Source organism: Hyperoodon ampullatus, assembly GCF_949752795.1.
Source record: "Hyperoodon ampullatus genome assembly, chromosome: 8".
Taxonomy (NCBI): Eukaryota; Metazoa; Chordata; class Mammalia; order Artiodactyla; family Ziphiidae; genus Hyperoodon; species Hyperoodon ampullatus.
Window position 1 is genome coordinate 69,650,992 of NC_136921.1, and position 18,462 is coordinate 69,669,453.

Consider the following 18,462-nt stretch of genomic DNA (forward strand, 5'->3'; position numbering starts at 1 on the left):
TAAGTACCCCTTTTGTCTTCTTAAACATTCTGTTTCAGGCCATTTGTGGCCCTTAGTCTGTTTGGAGTAACTCTCAACAGCCAATATCATCCCCATTATTGAAATCATCCACAGGAGTGTATTGCTCTGGCTGGAAGTCAGCCTTCTTGACATTTCATTTCTGGTGGTTTAAGCAGACACTATCTGCAGTCTCTGATCATCTTTGAAGATTTGTTTTGGAAATATGTGTTAGAAAACCAGAAATTTAGGATGTCAGAATGCGACTTCACATTCACCAATGTCAAACTAAGTGACACAGAGTATTTGCCCTCTCTGCTATCTAATAATAGAAAGAATAATTTTTATTCCCCAACTCTTTATTTGTCCTAAGCATCGTCCTGACACTGTGACTGTATTTCAACCACCCAGTTGCCTGCATTAAAAAAATAAAAACAAAACCCCAGCTCTTAGGCAACTGTAACACACTGTTGTATCAAATGATGACCTCAAGTTGCCCTGGCCACAGTGTTGCGTGATGTTTTCCATATTTTAAAACACCTGGCCACCTCTTGCCAGCCTTCCTCCAGTGTTAGAGTGTCATCTGCAAGGACTGTTGTCTGATTGTTCTTGAGGGTTTTGGTGGAATCTTAATTTCATTCTCTCTGACCTCTGTAGCTGTGAAAATTAAGAAACCAATCAAGACGAAATTCAGAATGCCAGTTTTTAACTGGGTTGCCCTGAAGCCAAATCAGATCAATGGCACAGTCTTCAATGAAATTGATGATGAGCGAATTCTGGAGGTATCTTTCTCATTGGTTAGAAACAAGGGGCCCTCTCTGTGCAGCAAAGCCAGAATGGGTGCTATGTTAACCTGAAAGTTTCTGCAATAAAAGCTAGTGTTTTAAGTGTCTTGATGTAAAGAAGAAAAGGAGAATAAAATTGGATGCTATTTTGTAAGGTGGTTCTAAAACTATATTTAATAACTTATTATACATTAAAATGGAATAGTTTTGAGCATCTTCACTGTATGTCACAAAATGTACATCTGACACAGTCTCTGCCCTTAATTTATAAAGGGGCATAAAAACCCTTTATTGAACTATAAGTGAAAAAGGACTCAATAATCACACCTACTAGCTGGTTTGGTGGATAGTTTTAGTCTGTGCTGGCCACCCCCCTACAAGGCAGTAATTGAAAGGCAATTGAGTTAACTGGTTGGAAACAGTTGTCTACTTTAGACATTTTTGTCTGTATATGTGGCATAAGTCACACAACACTAACACAAATAGAGAAATTGAGCAAGCCATGGCCAAAGACAAGTATCAGTACTTAGTAGAGAAAAAGTAACTTCTTTGATGCTTAAGAAACTATCTAAAGGGTGGCTTCCTGACTTCATTTTTAAGTATAATCTAATTTGCCTATTTCATTCCTCTCTAACCCAGGACTTAAATGTAGATGAATTTGAGGAAATATTTAAGACAAAAGCCCAAGGTCCTGCCATTGATCTTTCTTCAAGCAAACAGAAGATAACGCAGAAGGGATCAAACAAAGTGACATTACTAGAAGCAAATAGGGCTAAAAATCTTGCCATAACTTTAAGGAAAGCTGGAAAGACCGCGGATGAAATATGTAAAGCTATTCATGTGTAAGTTCAGGGCATTCTGAAAGATTATATCCTAGTAAATTTAGAATGAAAATGGTAACGCTGAAGAGGTGGACCAGAAATGACCTTTGGGGGTGCTATATTAGAATGAGTAATTAATTGTTTTAGAAGAATAACAACTGGATCGTGACATCGTTTATTATCTTGGTCTGTTCTCTTATATATGCCTGCAGCAATGCTTACATAAAAGGAAAGTTGAGAGAAGTATTGCAGATGCTAAGAAAAGGGAGAAAATATCAGTTTTCTGTGGAGTATCTGAATTTTATCCAGATTCATTGAGTACAAATTTGATGGCATTTGTGGAATGATTCAACTCAACACCAGATGCAAATAGGAGACAGAGGCTTGTCTTAATTCATAACAATAGGAATGTGATTCCTGTTGCTCCTTAGCACTTTCAGGGCATCTTAAAGCAAGTTTAGTTCTTTTTTAAATCCTTGAACTGCAGAGAAGGCATTGATTTTATTTACTCTTCTGTTAGAAGAATCTTTCTACTCTTTGAGTCATGGTGACTATCAAATATGATAAGGATGTTATTAGATGTTTTAGAAACTAATTCATCATTAATTGGTATTTCATAAATTTTGATCAGAGATTCTTAGGGGAGTAAAAGACGCTGAGAAATCATTTGTTCCAGTTCCATGTCCTCAGCCAGGATCATAAGCTAGTAGTTTAGTGCACCCTATCATCTGTTCTGATTTCTAGTGTTGAAACCTGATATGAATTCTGGTTTTTAATCTTCACATATCTTGTTTGTAATGATGATTAAGTGTAATTCTATTGCTGAACAAAGATTGTCCAGAGAATAGACTAGAGATTGTAGCAGATACTTCTTTAGTTCAGATTGAGTATAGATCCACAAAGACTGAGTATTCCCTCAAGGGATGTATGCATTTAAGCCAAAGCATCCATATAGTACAGGCATTTTGATGCATTTTTTTCTAAAGGAGAAAAAATATCCCAGACTTACTGGTTTAATTGAAATATTTTACAGAGTTCACCAGATATTCTGTAATTGTGTGTATAATATTATATCTCCTTAATTAGCAGTACTTCACAGGCCTAAAAAAAACATGTCCTTGAACCACTTAACCACCAGATACTTCAGCTTTCCTTCTGCTTCTACCTGCTGTCATTTACTATTGATTTCTAGAGGCTTAGAGCTATACTAATAGCCTAAAAACTGAGCATGGCAGTTGTGATAAGGTCCACCTTTCCAGGAAGGATCAATGAAAGTGCTTGATGCACAGTCAGGAGCCAGCACCAAGGGGCATGTTCACGTCTGTAGACATCATCCAGCTGTAGACATCAACTCATCGACATGGTGGTTCATGATCTGGACCAGGTGGAAGTGTGGCTGAGAGGGGGGGAGGTTTTCTCTTTAACAGTGACATGTTGTCCACCTCTGTCTTCAGATTTGACTTGAAGACATTGCCTGTAGACTTTGTAGAGTGTTTGATGAGGTTCTTGCCAACTGAGAATGAGGTGAAAGTGCTGCGGCTCTATGAGCGGGAAAGGAAGCCCCTGGAAAACTTGTCAGATGAAGACCGGTTCATGATGCAGTTCAGTAAAATTGAGAGGCTCATGCAGAAGATGACCATCATGGCCTTCATTGGGAACTTTGCCGAAAGCATTCAGATGCTGACTCCTGTGAGTGGACCAACTCTGGCAAGGGAAGGGGTCCAAACAGATAGCATTTTTTTGTTTGTTTTCTTTTAACTTTCTCTCAGAATTGCACTTAATGTCGTGGGCTCTAAGACTTCTTCCCAGAACTTTCGACATGGCATTTTTATTTTTACCATCTTTTTCTCATTGTGTATGCCAAGTAAAATTGAAAACGGTGAATTTCCCCATTCCATATTGCTCTTCTCCCTAGAGAATGCCATTTCCTGTGTCTACAGATACCTTTGGATTTTAAAGGACACCTCAATACAGAGGACAAGGAGAATCATTTTCTCAAATTTGGTCCCCTCCTCAAAGGTACCAGTCCTCTGGCTGGGTTACCAAGACTGAAAATTTAACTTCATTTCTAAAAACCATCTCATATCTTTAGTGAACAGGCTTATTGACTTTCATTGGAGGCGTTAAATTTGCCATGGGGGTCTTCTTCCTTGGAAGTTTGTTACAGTACACTGTGGTGACGTAGAAATAATAGCCAACCATCTCTTGTTCTTTTGTGTTATTCTGGTAGAGACTTATGAATATCATAAATAGTTCTTTCCCAGTTCTATTTCTAAATAAATGTTTGTTAATTACTGATTATAGTAGCATGTGTGTCCAAAATATGTTCTGAGAACTTCTGCACGGTGATTATATTTCTTTGCTGTTTTGTTTTGTTTTTGTTCTTGGCTAGCTCCATTGATCTAAAAATATGAATTGTATTATATGATTAGAGATGGTGGGCAGGCTATTGAGTTCTCCTGGAAGATGCCGTTGACTCCTAACTTAAGTCTCATTGCTTACAGATTTTATGATAAGCTGGTTCTGATAATACTTCCTATTTAGAGAAGAGCTTACATGTAATGCTCTAGTTACCTAAGACCTAGAAGGACAATTTAAAATTGTTATGTTTAGGAAAAAATAGAATCTCAGCATTAAGGCTTTAAGTTCTATATGCAGGCCTGTTTCCTTCTGTATTAAAGTTTTAGTTTTCAATCAGAGTTTCCCATTTTTAACATGTCTTTTCTCCCCCCCTCCTTCTTTCCTTTGACTGGAATCTAGCAACTGCACTCAATTATAGCAGCATCTGTCTCTATAAAGTCGTCCCAAAAACTCAAGAAAATTCTGGAGGCAAGTGAAGTTTTCCTCTTATACGTGTATGGAAGAGCTGACTTGTCAGCTGCATTCCTCAGCCTGGGAATTCCTGGGATGCTGTACCGATGGGCTTCTCTTTTCTCTCTTTCTTTGCAGATCATCTTGGCCCTTGGAAACTATATGAATAGCAGTAAACGAGGAGCAGTTTATGGATTTAAACTTCAGAGTTTAGATCTGGTGAGTGGACTAAAAAGTACAAGAGCTATATGAGAGACAAAACAGCTGGCAAAGATTAAGTCCTGGAGCAGAGAGAGTCTGCTCTTGGAAGTGGAGTGGGATGTTTTGATGAAGATTCTCTGCTAGTGGGAGGAGCAGTGGGTGCAAATTTTCTGGAACGCCATATGGCGGCAAGCACTTCGGACCATAAAAATACTCATACCTTTTGACCCGATATTTCCATTTCTAGGAATCTTTCCTCAGGAGTCTGAATTATGGGTGCTGTATTTTATTTATAATTGCAAATAATTAGCACCAGTGTAAAGATTCAACATTTGGGGAAATGATTAAATATGCTGTAATGATAGTTAATACGGTGAACTATTCTTCAACTGTTAGATTATTTGTGAAGAGTTTTCAAAGGAATAGGTAATTTTGTGTTTAGGAAAGAAAGCAGGGTATAAATTGTCTGTACAGTTTGATTTTTAACTAGGTAAAATATGGAGAAAAAAAACCCGAATGGAAGTAGATGAAGATATTAACAGAGAGGTTGAATGGAATTAGGAAGGGTTTTTGAGCTGCTTCTTTACACTTTTCTGTGTTTTCTAAAAAAATTTTTTCCCCTGGATGAAGAAGGGTACTCTGCTTTTCAGTCACCTGACTTAGGAACAGGACTAGAGAGAATGCTCCATGGAGCCCTGTCCCCCGGGCTGCACTGGCAGACATGGCTTCCACGGGAGCAGGTTGGGCAGTGGTTGGAGTCCCCAGCCCCAGGTGTGGGGGGGCATGGTTATTTGATAGGGACTGTCTAGTTAGTCATGGTTCTGGCCCCCAGAAGGCCATGGTACGTATGTTAAGCACATCTGCTTTGAGTTGGGGAGTAAGTGGGGCTGAGCAGGATGTGAGGACTGTGGCATAGGTGTACCTGTGCACACCTATGCACACTCCCGGCTCCAGCCTCACTTCCTACTCTGGCCTTCACTTGGGAGAGCACTGAAACTGGAGTCTTTCTGCTTGTAAGCCAGGGAGGTGGTGGAGCAGATGGGGGCGGGGAGTTCACGTGAGGACAGACGCGTGAACAGCTCTCATGCTTAGAGTCGTCCCTAAAGTTGAGCGTGTCCCCTGGTCAGGAAGCCCTCTTGTCCCTTAATAATCCATGGGCTGGTTCACCCGAGAACAAAGCTGACTCTCCTGTGGGAATGTTCTCTCTCCGCTTTGGGGCACCTGTGCTCAGGTATTTATTCTGAGCGGGAGAGCATCATCTGGCAGGTAACTCTCCCATCATCTGTTACTCTAACCCTCATCCCCTTTGGTTTTCAGCTCTTAGATACAAAGTCAACGGACCGAAAGCAAACACTGTTGCACTATATATCCAATGTCGTAAAAGAAAAATATCACCAAGTGTCCCTATTTTATAATGAGCTTCATTATGTGGAGAAAGCTGCCTCAGGTACTTGATTTCAGCTCTTAATGTTACTCTTGGGTATGAATGCCTTGAATCATGGGGGAACCCTTCCCTGCTTAAACAACACTCTTCAGATCCCCTCTACAAAGGGAAGGCTAAAACGTCAGAGGCTCTGAGCTGAAACACATCGCCTCTGGTGTTGCCCACACCTGGGAGCAATAACAAACACGGACGTGAAGAGGACGGTGTTCTCTTTATAAAGATCCAGGTCTTTGGGCTTCAGGTGCCTTCCTGCTTCCATCTGTTGCCCTTTTTATTCTGTTGCTGTCACTTGAAATGAGAGACTCTGAGACTCACCCCCCGCAACAAACACTTTAATTAGATTCTGTGCTGTCCCACTTGCTCAGGTGTGGCAGTTCTAAACATTTTGTGTTTAGCCTGAGCACAAGTTAAATTATCAGTACTTCTTGGTTGTTACTTCGCTATGACAGTTGTGCATTTTCTCATTTAAATCATCGGCTGCTCTGAGATAGTTGGGCTGTACTGTTACAGATGAAAAAACTGACATTTTTATAGACTAAATGCCTTGCCCAAGGTCACATGGGTAGAAAATGATAGAAACAGAACTTGAACTCAGATAATCTTCTCATATGGTATGTTGTCCAGTGTACCACATACTCTCAAAAGAACATTAGCCTAGAAAAAGGAACAAGATGCAGATTGACCTCGGAGTTGGATACATGCCGTGATTCTCAAATTATGATCTTAAGCAGCCAAAGTGTTTATTGTACATTTGTATTCCTGAGACCTACCCCAGACTTAGCAAATTGAACCTCTGAGGGCAAGACTTTCTCTGACTTCCTCAGAGTAAATGGCTGCTGCTTCTGTGTTCTTACTCAAGAGTATTCCATACAAGCCTCTCATACAAGATTTAATAAATTTTATCACAACATTTTGCATGTCCACTGCAACCTGTTCATGTATGGGTATAATCATTTTATTTATCTTTATAATTTCCTTAGCTCCTGGCAAATTGATGGTTGGGAACAAATGAATGAGTGAATTAATGAATGAGATGATGCCCTGTTACTGGGATAGACGCTGCTGAAGCCCTAGAGGAGGCTGAGAGGCAGGAGGAAATGATATTTTGACTACAGAGGACTGTGCAGTGCAGGCCGTGCCAGACCTACTGAGGGCTCGGGGCTTACTTAGGCAGTTACCAGGATTTCTCTTCTGGTAGAGTGGTTTTCCTCCTTTCAAGTTTCCCTTTGTCTAAATGAGGGGTTCTTTAGCATCACCATTCTAATTAAGAAAAAAAGTTAAAAATTTTTTCCTATAGCACATTTTGTTTGGCCCGAATGAGATTCCCCTAAAGTGTCATTTCAGAAAAGTCAGTGGAGGAAAATGGGGAGATTGAGGTGCTCTCTGGCTGACTTGTTTTCTGTATTCTCACTCTGGGGCCCAGGTGTGCTGACATGGATTCCTTATCCCTTCACTCATTTATTTACTCACTGCTTCCTTTACCCAGTGAACCTTTCTGAGTTCCTGCTTTGTACTTGGCATAGGCCTAAGCACTGAGGAGTCAAAGATGAATAACAGTGTGGGTCTAGCGAGGGAAAAGCATGCTACATTGTTCCGTAATCCATCCATGTGCAGAGCTGCGTCAGGCAGTGGGGAGCCAGAGGTGGCGCCCAGACCTCCTGCAGGAGGCTGCAGAAGTGAATCCACTCTGGGAGGGTGGTCACACTGCAGATGGAAAGGTTTGTGCTAATAACCCCTTCTGACGCACGGAAGGGTTGTTTAGCAAAAAGAAGCTGGTCAGAGTTGCTTTGGGTCCCTGTGGACAGTACAGCTAAAAATTCAATAGGTAAAATGCTACCCCCTGCTGGAGAGCCACAGAAATGCAGAGGAGTTCAAAGAGTCAGGTAGAGGATAAGCTCTTGGGCCTGTCAGTTAAGGAACCTCTAACCCTACAGGGCAACCAATAGGTTATCATCTCCAGTAAGAGAAATGGAATAGTTGGGAACAAGCACAGGATTTGGGATCCGTGCTGGTTATCCAAACTCCATCTCTGCCACTTCCTAGCTGTGTCACCTAGGGCAGCCCACGTAACCTCTTTGTGTTGCTTTTCCTCTTTGGCAATATGGGCTAGTGGTGCAACTGAATTAGTGCATGTAAAGGATTTAATGCAGTGCTTGATGGTGAGCACTTAGTAAATTATTCCTATTAAAGGATCTCTGCACTGAAGTCCAGAGACTAGATCTAAGGGCCTTGCGTAACCCTAGAAACCCACTGAGAACTTGGCTTATCAGCCAGACTCACTGTGGCTTTGACTTTCCTGGCTGAAGTCACGGGGACATTGCTTTCTCTACTTCAGTCTCCCTTGAAAATGTTTTACTGGACGTCAAGGAGTTGCAGAGGGGCATGGACTTGACCAAGAGGGAGTACACCATGCATGACCACAACATGCTGCTGAAGGAGTTCATCCTTAACAATGAGGGAAAGCTGAAGAAGCTGCAGGATGATGCCAAGATTGCACAGGTGAGTGTCTGTGCCCTCAACACCCATGAAGAAGGGATTGGATCTGTTAAAGCCACCTGGGGTGCTGGCCCTGGCTCTGGTTGGGGGGGGATTGTCCTCTGTCTGCTGAGGGTAGATTCCTTTTTTTTTTTTTTTTGCGGTACGCGGGCCTCTCACTGCTGTGGCCTCTCCCGTTGTGGAGCACAGGCTCCGGAAGTGCAGGCTCAGCGGCCACGGCTCATGGGCCCAGCCGCTCCGTGACATGTGGGATCTTCCCGGACCGGGGCACGAACCCGCATCCCCTGCATTGGCAGGCAGACTCTCAACCACTGCACCACCAGGGAAGCCCCATAGGGTAGATTTCTTATGTAGCTGTTATTAAGGGGGATGGGGATCTTTCTGCATTTTGTACCTGGAGATGCCCCTGTGCTCTCATTGTCTCTTCTAATTTGAGGTCTTCACTCTTTTCTCTAGAGGCCCTCCCCACCCCCTCCCCTTCCACTCCTAGGCTCCCTTTATCATGGGTCCTGTGTTCACTTCAAGCAACGTGTGGTAGGCCTGTGCTCAGCACAGCAGTGTTCCCCAGTGTGTTGGGTTCCAGGAGGCCTTGACCTTGAAATCTTATACCACACTGGGGGGTCAGGTTTACACACCTGAGAAGCAGCCAGAATGGACTGTACACAAGCAGGGAAGGCAGAGGGTTGTGGGAACTCAGGAAGCAGACATGGTGGGATGGTTCCCTTGTGAGGCTGGCTTCCTTGTGTCCCGGGAAGGTTCAAGCAGAGACTTGAGTGAGTGAGTGGCTATGGTAAGGAGCGTTGAAGCAGTGAGCTGGGATCTAGAGTCTGAGCAAACTTCTAAGGTCCCTTCTAATCTGGTTGGCTTTAAGGAGTCTTCCCATGGCTTTAGGATGCTCTTGAAAGGAGTAGTTCCTCATTCGTGTGTGTGTGTGTGTGTAGAAGTGGCAGGAGGTCCCAGTGTAGCAGTGTTACATTCTTCTGGTTGCCTTTGGGTGTTGGGAGGAAGCACAGGCTGTAGAGAATTGTGGGAGGTGAGGGAGGATGGAGGCCAGAGACCTGTGGGAGACGCTGCAGCTCTTTTCCCAGCGTGCCGAGTTCAAATGCTGGAAAAATGACATTCAAGAGAAATTCGCTTCTTCACAGGATGCCTTCGACGATGTGGTGAAGTATTTTGGAGAAAACCCCAAGACGACACCCCCCTCTGTCTTCTTTCCCGTCTTTGTCCGGTTTGTGAAAGCCTATAAGGTAAGCAGGAGCCTGGTTTCTTTCAAGCCTTCCCTGGCATTACTTCTCGAGTGGGTGCCCTCCTCGAGCTGTGTCTGGGTCTCGGTGGCTCCGCAGAGACCTCCCCTGTGCCTTCGGGCAGCAGATGTGGGCGGTGAGGACGAGACGGCGGTCTCTGGCCCTGCTCCTGCGGCCCTCAGCCCGTCATGCTCCCTGTCTCTACCCGGCCAGCTTGGGACTCAGCCCCCAAACAAAAGCTCTTGGCTGCCTGTGGGAAAGTGAGATCCAGGACCACTGCTGCCCCGTTGACTGTTGACCCTCGCAGGCAGGTTGAAGGACTGAGAAACCCAGGCCTCCCGTGGAGTTGTTGAGTGGGTAAAGGGTAGAAGGAGTGAGCCCTGGCCTGTGGCAGCGGCACTGTCACTGAGGTCAGGGAGAGCCTGCTTGTGTCGTAGCTCTGACCAGGCCCCTGGGCCTCTGGACCAACATTTCTCTAGTGTGGACCAAAAGATGGGTCTAGGAAGGACAGTTAATCCCTGTTTCTTCATCTGGACCCATAATGGCCCTTCCCTTAAATGGGAGGCCCTCTATGACATAATCCGGGACCGTGGTCTTGAAAAAGCATGTGACCCAGAAAGATCTGTGTCAGAAGAATTTGTCCCTTGAGAAAGGAAGACAAGGAGGGCGAGGCGTGAGGGGATTTCAGTGCTCTTAGGAGACATTGTGATCTGTATTCTCCAGGCTTGTCTATGTATAAGCTGGGTAATGTTGGTCTGGGAAGGAGGAGTGTGATTGTGGAGTGGGGAGGGATGCGGCAGGGCTGTGGACATCTTTGAGAAACGTGATTGGAAACAGTGGGTCACTTCACCATCTCCTGATGGCATTGGAGAACCATCCTTGGGCCTTTTACTGAAACTCACAAGGTTACGACATTTAGCCATCTTCTCTCAGCATGGCTTAGTGTAGCAGTGATATCACAAGCAGAAAGGAAGTGTCCCTGGCAGCGTGGATGAACACAAATACAGCACCAAGTCCATGTGCGAGAGCCTGGGGGCCGTGAGCAATGAGAAGCACTGGTCACCAGGGCTGCTGGCTGTGGTGCTCTGGGGTCCCCTGATGTGCTACTGAGATGACTCAAGGTAGCTCTTGGTATGAGCTGGGACCATGCTTCTTCACTAAAAAAAATTGTAAGTCCAAGGTCTCAAAAGAAAATATATGCTGTTTTTAAATTGTATAATACAAGCTGGGAAGTGCCCGTTTGGTCTCCAAGTCTGGCCCTTCAGCGGGGTCGTGCATAGAGCCGAGGAAAAAGAGAAGCTGGTCTGTGGGGTGTGACAGGTCAGAGCCCATCAGGTGCTCCTTCCACGTTATCATTTCTCCCCGGTGTCCTGTTCGCTGGCTGTGTGAGGCGCTTATCAGGCAGGGACGTGGCAGGATGTTCTATTTGCCCTAATACGTTACATAGTGAATAACTGCCCAGCCTGACACTGACGCAGGGATTTGATGGGCAGATGCTAGGGTTTTAGGATGTCATCTGTCATTTCCCATCCTAAGTTTGAACCAAAATGAAACGAGGCAAAAGCAACAGAGATGAAAATGTAAACTTTATTACTGAAAAGGCTGGATTGGAGGACAGGGTGTGTCTCTGTGAGCTTACCCTGCGGCCCTGAGTTAGATGACTTACCAGTGCACAGCTAGACTATTGGAAGTTGCTTTAAGGAGGCTGGCTTCAAAAGAGGGGATGCCCCGCGGGGCTGAGCTGAGGTCGGCCTGTTGGATTTCTTGTCCCTAATTCATCACACTTGTCACTGCCTCCCTTGGAAATGAGTGAGCTGTGGGGAGAAAGCCCAAGAGTGTCAACTCAGTGAAGCTCCTGAGGAAACAAGAGGCAAGGGAACGGAGGTTTTCCCCTAACAATGGGCAAGAGGAGAGGAATCTGAGACCCTCCTTTCAGAGAAGCTGTAGGGAGGGGGAAAGATTCTGTAAGAAAAACAATCTCACATGAAAATCACTGAGCAGAGCTGCCAAAAGGGGAGGTACCCCGATATATATAGTATGGAGGCTAAGAAGCAGCCTGAGTGGGGAGAGAACCATTAGGAAAGGAATTCTCTGGAAGGGGTGAATCTCAACTACTAGGTTATGAAGAGATGTGATATAGACCGACAGCAAAACCTCGAATCAGGCATATAGTGTAGATCTTCCAAACCTTCCCTTAACTCTAATTCCTGGCTAACCAAGGATTCTCTAAGAATGGCTTCTAAAAATCTTGACTGCTGGCATTTTCACTGACATAATCTTCTGCCACTTCTGATTTTACCCAGCAAGCAGAAGAGGAAAACGAGCTGAGGAAAAAGCAGGAACAAGCGCTGATGGAGAAACTCCTGGAGCAGGAAGCTCTGCTCGAGCAGCAGGACCCAAAGGTGAGGTGTGCCAGGCTCCTGAGATGGAGCCGTCAAGAGGCCAGAAAGCCAGATTTGCACAGGATGCCTTCCGCTTCCTTCTAGGCCTTGGAAACTTGGCAGATGGACACTTGTTCATTCATTATTTTGTTCAGCAGTCACTGGAATGGGGCTAAGAGCATGTTTGTGTGGCATTTCCAAGTTTATAGAGATCGGGAATTTAAATCTCAGTTGGATACACAGAGAGGCCATCCCGGGTAACCTGATGATTGGATGGCTTAGTGTCCCGGGACAGGAAGGCTTCACGGGATTGCCATTGATGCTGGCCTTGATAGTGGGAGGGCTTCTCTGGGAATGGGAGGGAGCATTCTTTGGAGGGAAACAACGTAGGTGAAGACCACGAAGGCTGGCAGGTCGAAGAATTCTTCCTTATGATCCTCTGGACCAAAGGTTAACAAGTCACTGGTTATTACTAGCTGCCTCTTGTTGCCATAGTGTCCAGCCTTCCCATTGCTGCCAGTTTTGTGCGTTCTTTAGTGCAAAAGCTTTCCTTCCTAGAAGCTTTCTGAGTTATCCTCTGCTGAGCAGAATGTTTGGGATGGTGCTGTTTGTGTTTCGGACTGAGGCTGCTTGTTAGTAACAAAATGCTCAGACACATTTTGGATTTTCTCAAACCTCCAGGGGGTGCTGGTCCCACTAATCTCTGCCATTCTTTTTTCTTCTCAGTCTCCTTCCCACAAATCAAAGAGGCAGCAGCAAGAATTAATTGCGGAATTAAGAAGGCGACAAGTTAAAGATAATAGACACGTATATGAAGGAAAAGACGGTGCCATTGAAGATATTATCACAGGTAAAGGCTATTTTCTCATTGTGGCCCATGGAGATCCCACTGGCCTCACCGTTACTGGGCCATTTACAGATTATGCTACCAATTTTGTCCAGGGTTTACAAGTTCTTCGGTTGATTTTATTCAGATCCAGAACTACAGAGAAACTCCATGCTAGTATTTGAAGTATATTTATAGTAGCCTGTATACTGCCTGTCAAAGAACCCCAACACTCTCTCTGAAAAAATCTCTGTTTCTCAATATCATTGGAACCCTGTAGATTTCACCAGGGCTTCTTTTTCTAATGATGTTCCATTGTCTTAGATTTGTCACCACGCTCCATTTTCTCCCTCATGACCACTCCTACCCACCTGCCTGATTAATAACTACTATGGACAGGACCCATACTGTACTAAGCACAGTCAACACATGTTTTTCCAACATGCTCTTTAAAAGCCTTTTTATGCACTCAAAGTAAGTGAAGGTATTAGGAAATCAGGAGCTGGTGCTTTCATGCAGATAGACCAACAGGCCAGAAGCCCGGGGTTGGGGGATGGTCATTCTCTCAGCTAGGAATGGTGCCTAACCCAGATTGGTTCTTGTCTGATTAAGTTGTAGCCTAATGCTTTCTGCTTGAACCACTTCTTCCGAGTTTCTGCATTCCCTCTTAAAGATCAGGGCAATAATTTGGGGCAGTGGCTACAAGTGACTTTCCTTTCATGTTTGTTGCATAGGAATACTGTTTATCAGCTTCCAAGATACTTAAAACTTCTCTTGTAGGAAATGTTACGCAAAAGTATAGAGATTAGTAGGATGAATTCCCACGTACCCTTCACCCATGAATAGTTTTCAACTCATGGCCAATCTTGTTACACGTCTGCTTCTACCTACTCCCCACCCCCTAACCTCTGGAATTATTTTGAAGCAAATCCAAGACATACAATTTCATCTGGAAATATTCCCACATATATCTTCAAAAGATAAGGACTCTTTAATGAAGCAAACAAGCGTACCTACAAGACCATTATCACACACCTCCAAAACTAAGAGTTCCTTAATATCAAATAGCTAGTCATTATCCACATTTCCTCAATTGTCCTAATTTTTAAAAAATATAACTCTTAGCCTTTTAACTTCTCATTTCTTGTTAATAGCTTAGTCAGCATTGGAAATAGGGATCCCAAACTGCCCAAATCAGATTTCTTTCATCAGCTCAGACCCAAGGAAATAAAATACGTGAATAAATCACTAAAACGGAAGTCAATAAAGAGTTCCTTGCCCAGAGTAAACCCGTGTAAGCAGTGGGATGGGTCTCTACATAGGGTGCACACGTGTTCTGTACATTTGTGCCTGCCCGTATCTGTGTTCATCCTGCAGTGGCTTGCAGATGGCTCCCAGATAAAGCTTCCTTGTTTAGCCTCTCTCCTTGCCTCTCCCACATTGAGGGAGCAGCTCTGCTATGAGCAAGAGCAGGAACAGATCTCCTTGGGTAGCACCGTTTAGCCTCAGGGCCACAGTAAGATTGACTTGTAGGTAGAGGAGCTTCCAGCCATGGCACATTAAGAACTTAGAGTGCCATTTTCATCAGTCTGTTCTCCAGCTTAGCGACACCTGGCTTGTGAAATGTACAGTTTCTATTTGTCTGACCTGATATGCCATAGGAGGTAAATGAATATCTGTCTATGGAGCAAATTTTTTTTTCTCCTTGGACTATTTTCCATGTTCTACCCCCGACTGAGTAAAGACTGAGTAGCTCTTCTAGGCTTTATGAGCTCACTTGGGTATATATTGCCTTACACCCTTCCTGCTCATCTCTGCCACCCTTACCCCAGGTATGATTAACAAAGCACTAACTGTGTACTAATGCAGTAGACCTTGGCTTCTTACTCTCTTCTGTTTGTCTTGTTTGGCTGTCGTTTTCGATGCAGTGCTGAAGACTGTGCCCTTTACTGCTCGCACCGCCAAGCGTGGCTCTCGATTTTTCTGCGAACCTGTTCTCACTGAGGAATACCATTACTAAACTGTTACTCTTTCTCACCTGATGCTCTTAAAAGGTTGCTACAGATTTTTTGACCCCTAATGACCCTCTGTTTGTGTGTCAGGGCCACCCAACATCCTAGCATGGAATTGCCATCTCCATCATGTTGTATTTTATGTTGTCTTCACACTGCATGGTTTTGCATTTCAGTCATAACTGCTTACTCACTAGCACTTTCAATACATCTATGAATCCACATGGCTGTGATGGTGTTTGTGAGTTGAATTAATACAATTACTTATAGAAATTTTCAGAAAACGATGAGTAGAACACTTCTTTGAGAGTCAGGATTGGGACCAACTAGGTTGCTTTTAAGATTTTGGGGCTAATATCTTTGAACACAAAATGACAGTCATTAATAACAGTAATTACTGTACCTAACATTTATTGAGCACTTAGTGTGTTTGAATAGATTTACAGATATTAAACCAGCCTTTTTGTACTCAGCATGCTTTGATAGTAAAATGAGCTGCTATACAAATTCTCAGGAATACAAGGTGCTCTAAAGTTGCAAAATGATTTGCAGAAGGAGCTGTGAACTACACACAGCTTTAAACTGGGTCTCTCTTAACTGTCTTATATAGTCTGTAGCCATCATCCACAGTGTGATGGAGCTCATGGTACAAGCTAAACTCAGGGAGCTCTTTTGACCTAGAAGCCTGTATAAGCTGATATAGGCAATCTATAGCTTTATACTCACCTCTTTTCCGAGTGTCATGCCCAAATTTCAGCTATCAACAATTCCATGTTGGAGCAAGGCTGCAAAGCAAGAAATGAGAACAAAGGCTTAGGAGCTCCCACTGTCTTATCTCATTCATGCTTCTTCACTGGTGGCTCTGTTCCATGTCAAACCCCGAGCATTTCTTCTGTGATGAGATCATATCTGGATCTGCTTCTTTGGTCAAGATGGGGGCACCAGAAATAATAACTTTCCCAAGAAGTAACTGCCTGGGCTTAGTTCTTGATGGTTAAATAAGGAACAGACTTCTCTGTAGTGCCCAGTTGATTAGAATAGCAACAAGGGAAGCACACACTCTAACTGGAGTATGTGAAACAGCCATTGTTTGACTCCCATGCTGAGATTGACATGGAACTGGCTTCATGTTTATTCTGTGGTGTTAACTCTTCTATGAATTGCACTTGTTATGTATGTTCCTCTGTCTCTGAAGATATCAAAGGATGTGGTGTGTTGCTGCCTGTTCTATAGTGTACTTATCCCACCAGTACTTATTAACAAGGCTAGAAACTGTCATCTACTTGGCTACGGTTTATTGTCAGTTTTGCTGCTGAACTATTGTTCTGGAGCCAAACTTCAAAGCAGCTTGGATCTGGGTGGTCAGAGAGCTGGGTGGGAAGACATGCTCACCCTTCCCTTGTGTTCTCTAACACCTCTTGTAGTATGGCCTCCTGTTTTCTTCTTCTGTTGGCTAACATGCCCGGGAATGTTATTCACTAAGTTGAATTGCTTTCCATTTTCATCCCATTTTTACTTAACCATCATTTTGTGTTTTTGTTTTTTTCTGTTTAGCTTTAAAGAAGAATAATATCACTAAATTTCCAAATGTTCACTCGAGGGTAAGGATTTCTTCTAGCACACCGGTGGTGGAGGATACACAGAGCTGGCAAGCATCACTTTTTACTTAGCTTCCTCCTCTCTCTGTATGCAGATCAATGATTTCAATCTATGGCTGAGGGTAATACTGGTGAGAGTCTGACCAGGGAGAAGTCTTTGTACCTCACATTCCAATGATGTGAGGCTGAGCCTTTCTCTTGGACTTTTTGGTCTGCTTCCATGTTCTCAAGTGTGATGGCTTGGGCACGGGTATTTGCTGATGATTATACTTGCTTTGGGTGCTAGGCTGTCCTTCCCTTTACCCCTTCTTGGCCTTCAAGTTATTCAGTTAACCCCATTTTGATCTGAAGAAATTGAGAGTAAGTCCTGGCCAGGGAATGTGATCTGTAGTCTTTGAAGAAGGATTACGGTTCTTAGAACTAATTGCTCAGAGGACTCAGGAACCACAGAACTGCAGGTCCCTGCATATCCCTAGCCAGAAATGGAATTCTGACCTCTATTTACCACTCTGGGCAAGGAAGCAAAGGCTCGAGAGGATTAGGGCATGCAAAACTATTCCTGGCTTGAATTTAGGAGTAGGGCAGAGTCACAAGATTCCAATGAGTCAGGAGCTGGTGGGGACTGTGCCTAACTGAGCACTCACTTAGCTCTGGCTTGTTTTTGCCATGTTAGAACTTGGGCCCAGTATTGCAAGATCCTCCAGTTTTCCAAGTGAAGCCAGAAACCTTGGCTTTTATGTTAATCACCAATTTAAATAGCAGGAAACCGTATTTAAAAATTTAAGTCGGGGGCCAAATATTCTGTGGACCAGGTATGGCCCATCCATTTTCAATCTGAGTAGGTGAAGGGATTAAAAAGATTAAATCTGTTTTAATTCTGTTATTTGTGTTTCCCTTTCTAAAGGTAAGACTGTTTCTAAACAGAGATCAACAATACTAAGTTAATGAAAGGGAAATACAAACTAATTAAACAAAACAAGGGGGAAAAGTATGAAGCCTGCTTTATTTTTCTTTTCACCATGTCCTGACTCCATTAAATGGAGGCTACCTGCTGGCTAGGCTACCTGCCTTATTCATCAAGAAAGCATGCTTTCACACTAAGAGTGCTTACGTATACTAAAATTCATCCTGTCCATCTCACTTCATCCCTCTAGAACAATGCCTGCTTGAAATGATGTGCAGTGGTTGATTCATTCATTCAACAAGGCATTTTGTTGTCGTCAGTTAGGCATCCTGCTGTTCATTGGCAGTACAAATTGGAGAATCTGGAGGGCCCATACCACCTTGCCCCTCTAATGAAAAACAAAAAATCTTGGGTGGCAGCAAAGAATGTTCAGGAATGGAGTGTTATTTTGATTTAGTGATTACTTTTATTCAGTGGTTGAGTATTATGTTTCTAATTCGCAAAATAAAAATCTGACTTCAGCTAATTTTAATGGAATAAAAATAATAGAAGCTGTGTCTGCAAACTAAGCATAAGTTCCTTCCTTGATAAAAATTTCAGATAAGACAGGGCAGTCTGTTTCATTAGTTTTGCAGTTTAAAATTCATTGCAGTTGTTGTTGGTATTCAGGTTTCCGGAAAGAAAAATAACTACTAAGCAATAGCTATTTCCAACGGAAGAAACATTTCAAAGTAAGACTTCAGCTAGACTCTCTGGCCAGTGACAGAAGCAGTCTCTCATATAGTTTTCTAAAAGAGCCCAGAATCACACCAGTATTACATGCTGTTTTGTTTGACTGTAAATACTGAGAGCAAAGTACATGTTTTTGGCTCAGATTCTCAATGAGTTTGAAGGGCCCATTAGCTGACTCTTCTACACAAGCTGCTTTGATTGGCTGCCAGC

At 43.5% G+C, this 18,462-nt stretch overlaps 1 protein-coding gene across 3 annotated transcripts in view; it reads left to right on the forward strand.

Annotated features, from left to right (window-relative positions):
- The window catches only part of FMNL2 (formin like 2), a gene marked incomplete at both ends in the record, with an annotated part of 311,376 nt that overhangs the window by 292,733 nt on the left and 181 nt on the right, over positions 1-18,462 (forward strand). For 2 of the 3 annotated variants that reach the window (XM_079710431.1, XM_079710433.1), the window contains 10 exons: positions 655-779; positions 1,422-1,624; positions 3,058-3,292; positions 4,364-4,432; positions 4,553-4,633; positions 5,933-6,062; positions 8,395-8,558; positions 9,701-9,802; positions 12,103-12,201; positions 12,907-13,030. In XM_079710431.1, coding sequence (XP_079566557.1) covers positions 655-779; positions 1,422-1,624; positions 3,058-3,292; positions 4,364-4,432; positions 4,553-4,633; positions 5,933-6,062; positions 8,395-8,558; positions 9,701-9,802; positions 12,103-12,201; positions 12,907-13,030 — 1,332 coding nt within the window. Of the gene's footprint in view, positions 1-654; positions 780-1,421; positions 1,625-3,057; positions 3,293-4,363; positions 4,433-4,552; positions 4,634-5,932; positions 6,063-8,394; positions 8,559-9,700; positions 9,803-12,102; positions 12,202-12,906; positions 13,031-16,572; positions 16,620-18,462 lie in introns of all 3 variants that reach the window. The other variant, XM_079710432.1, reaches the window with a different exon arrangement.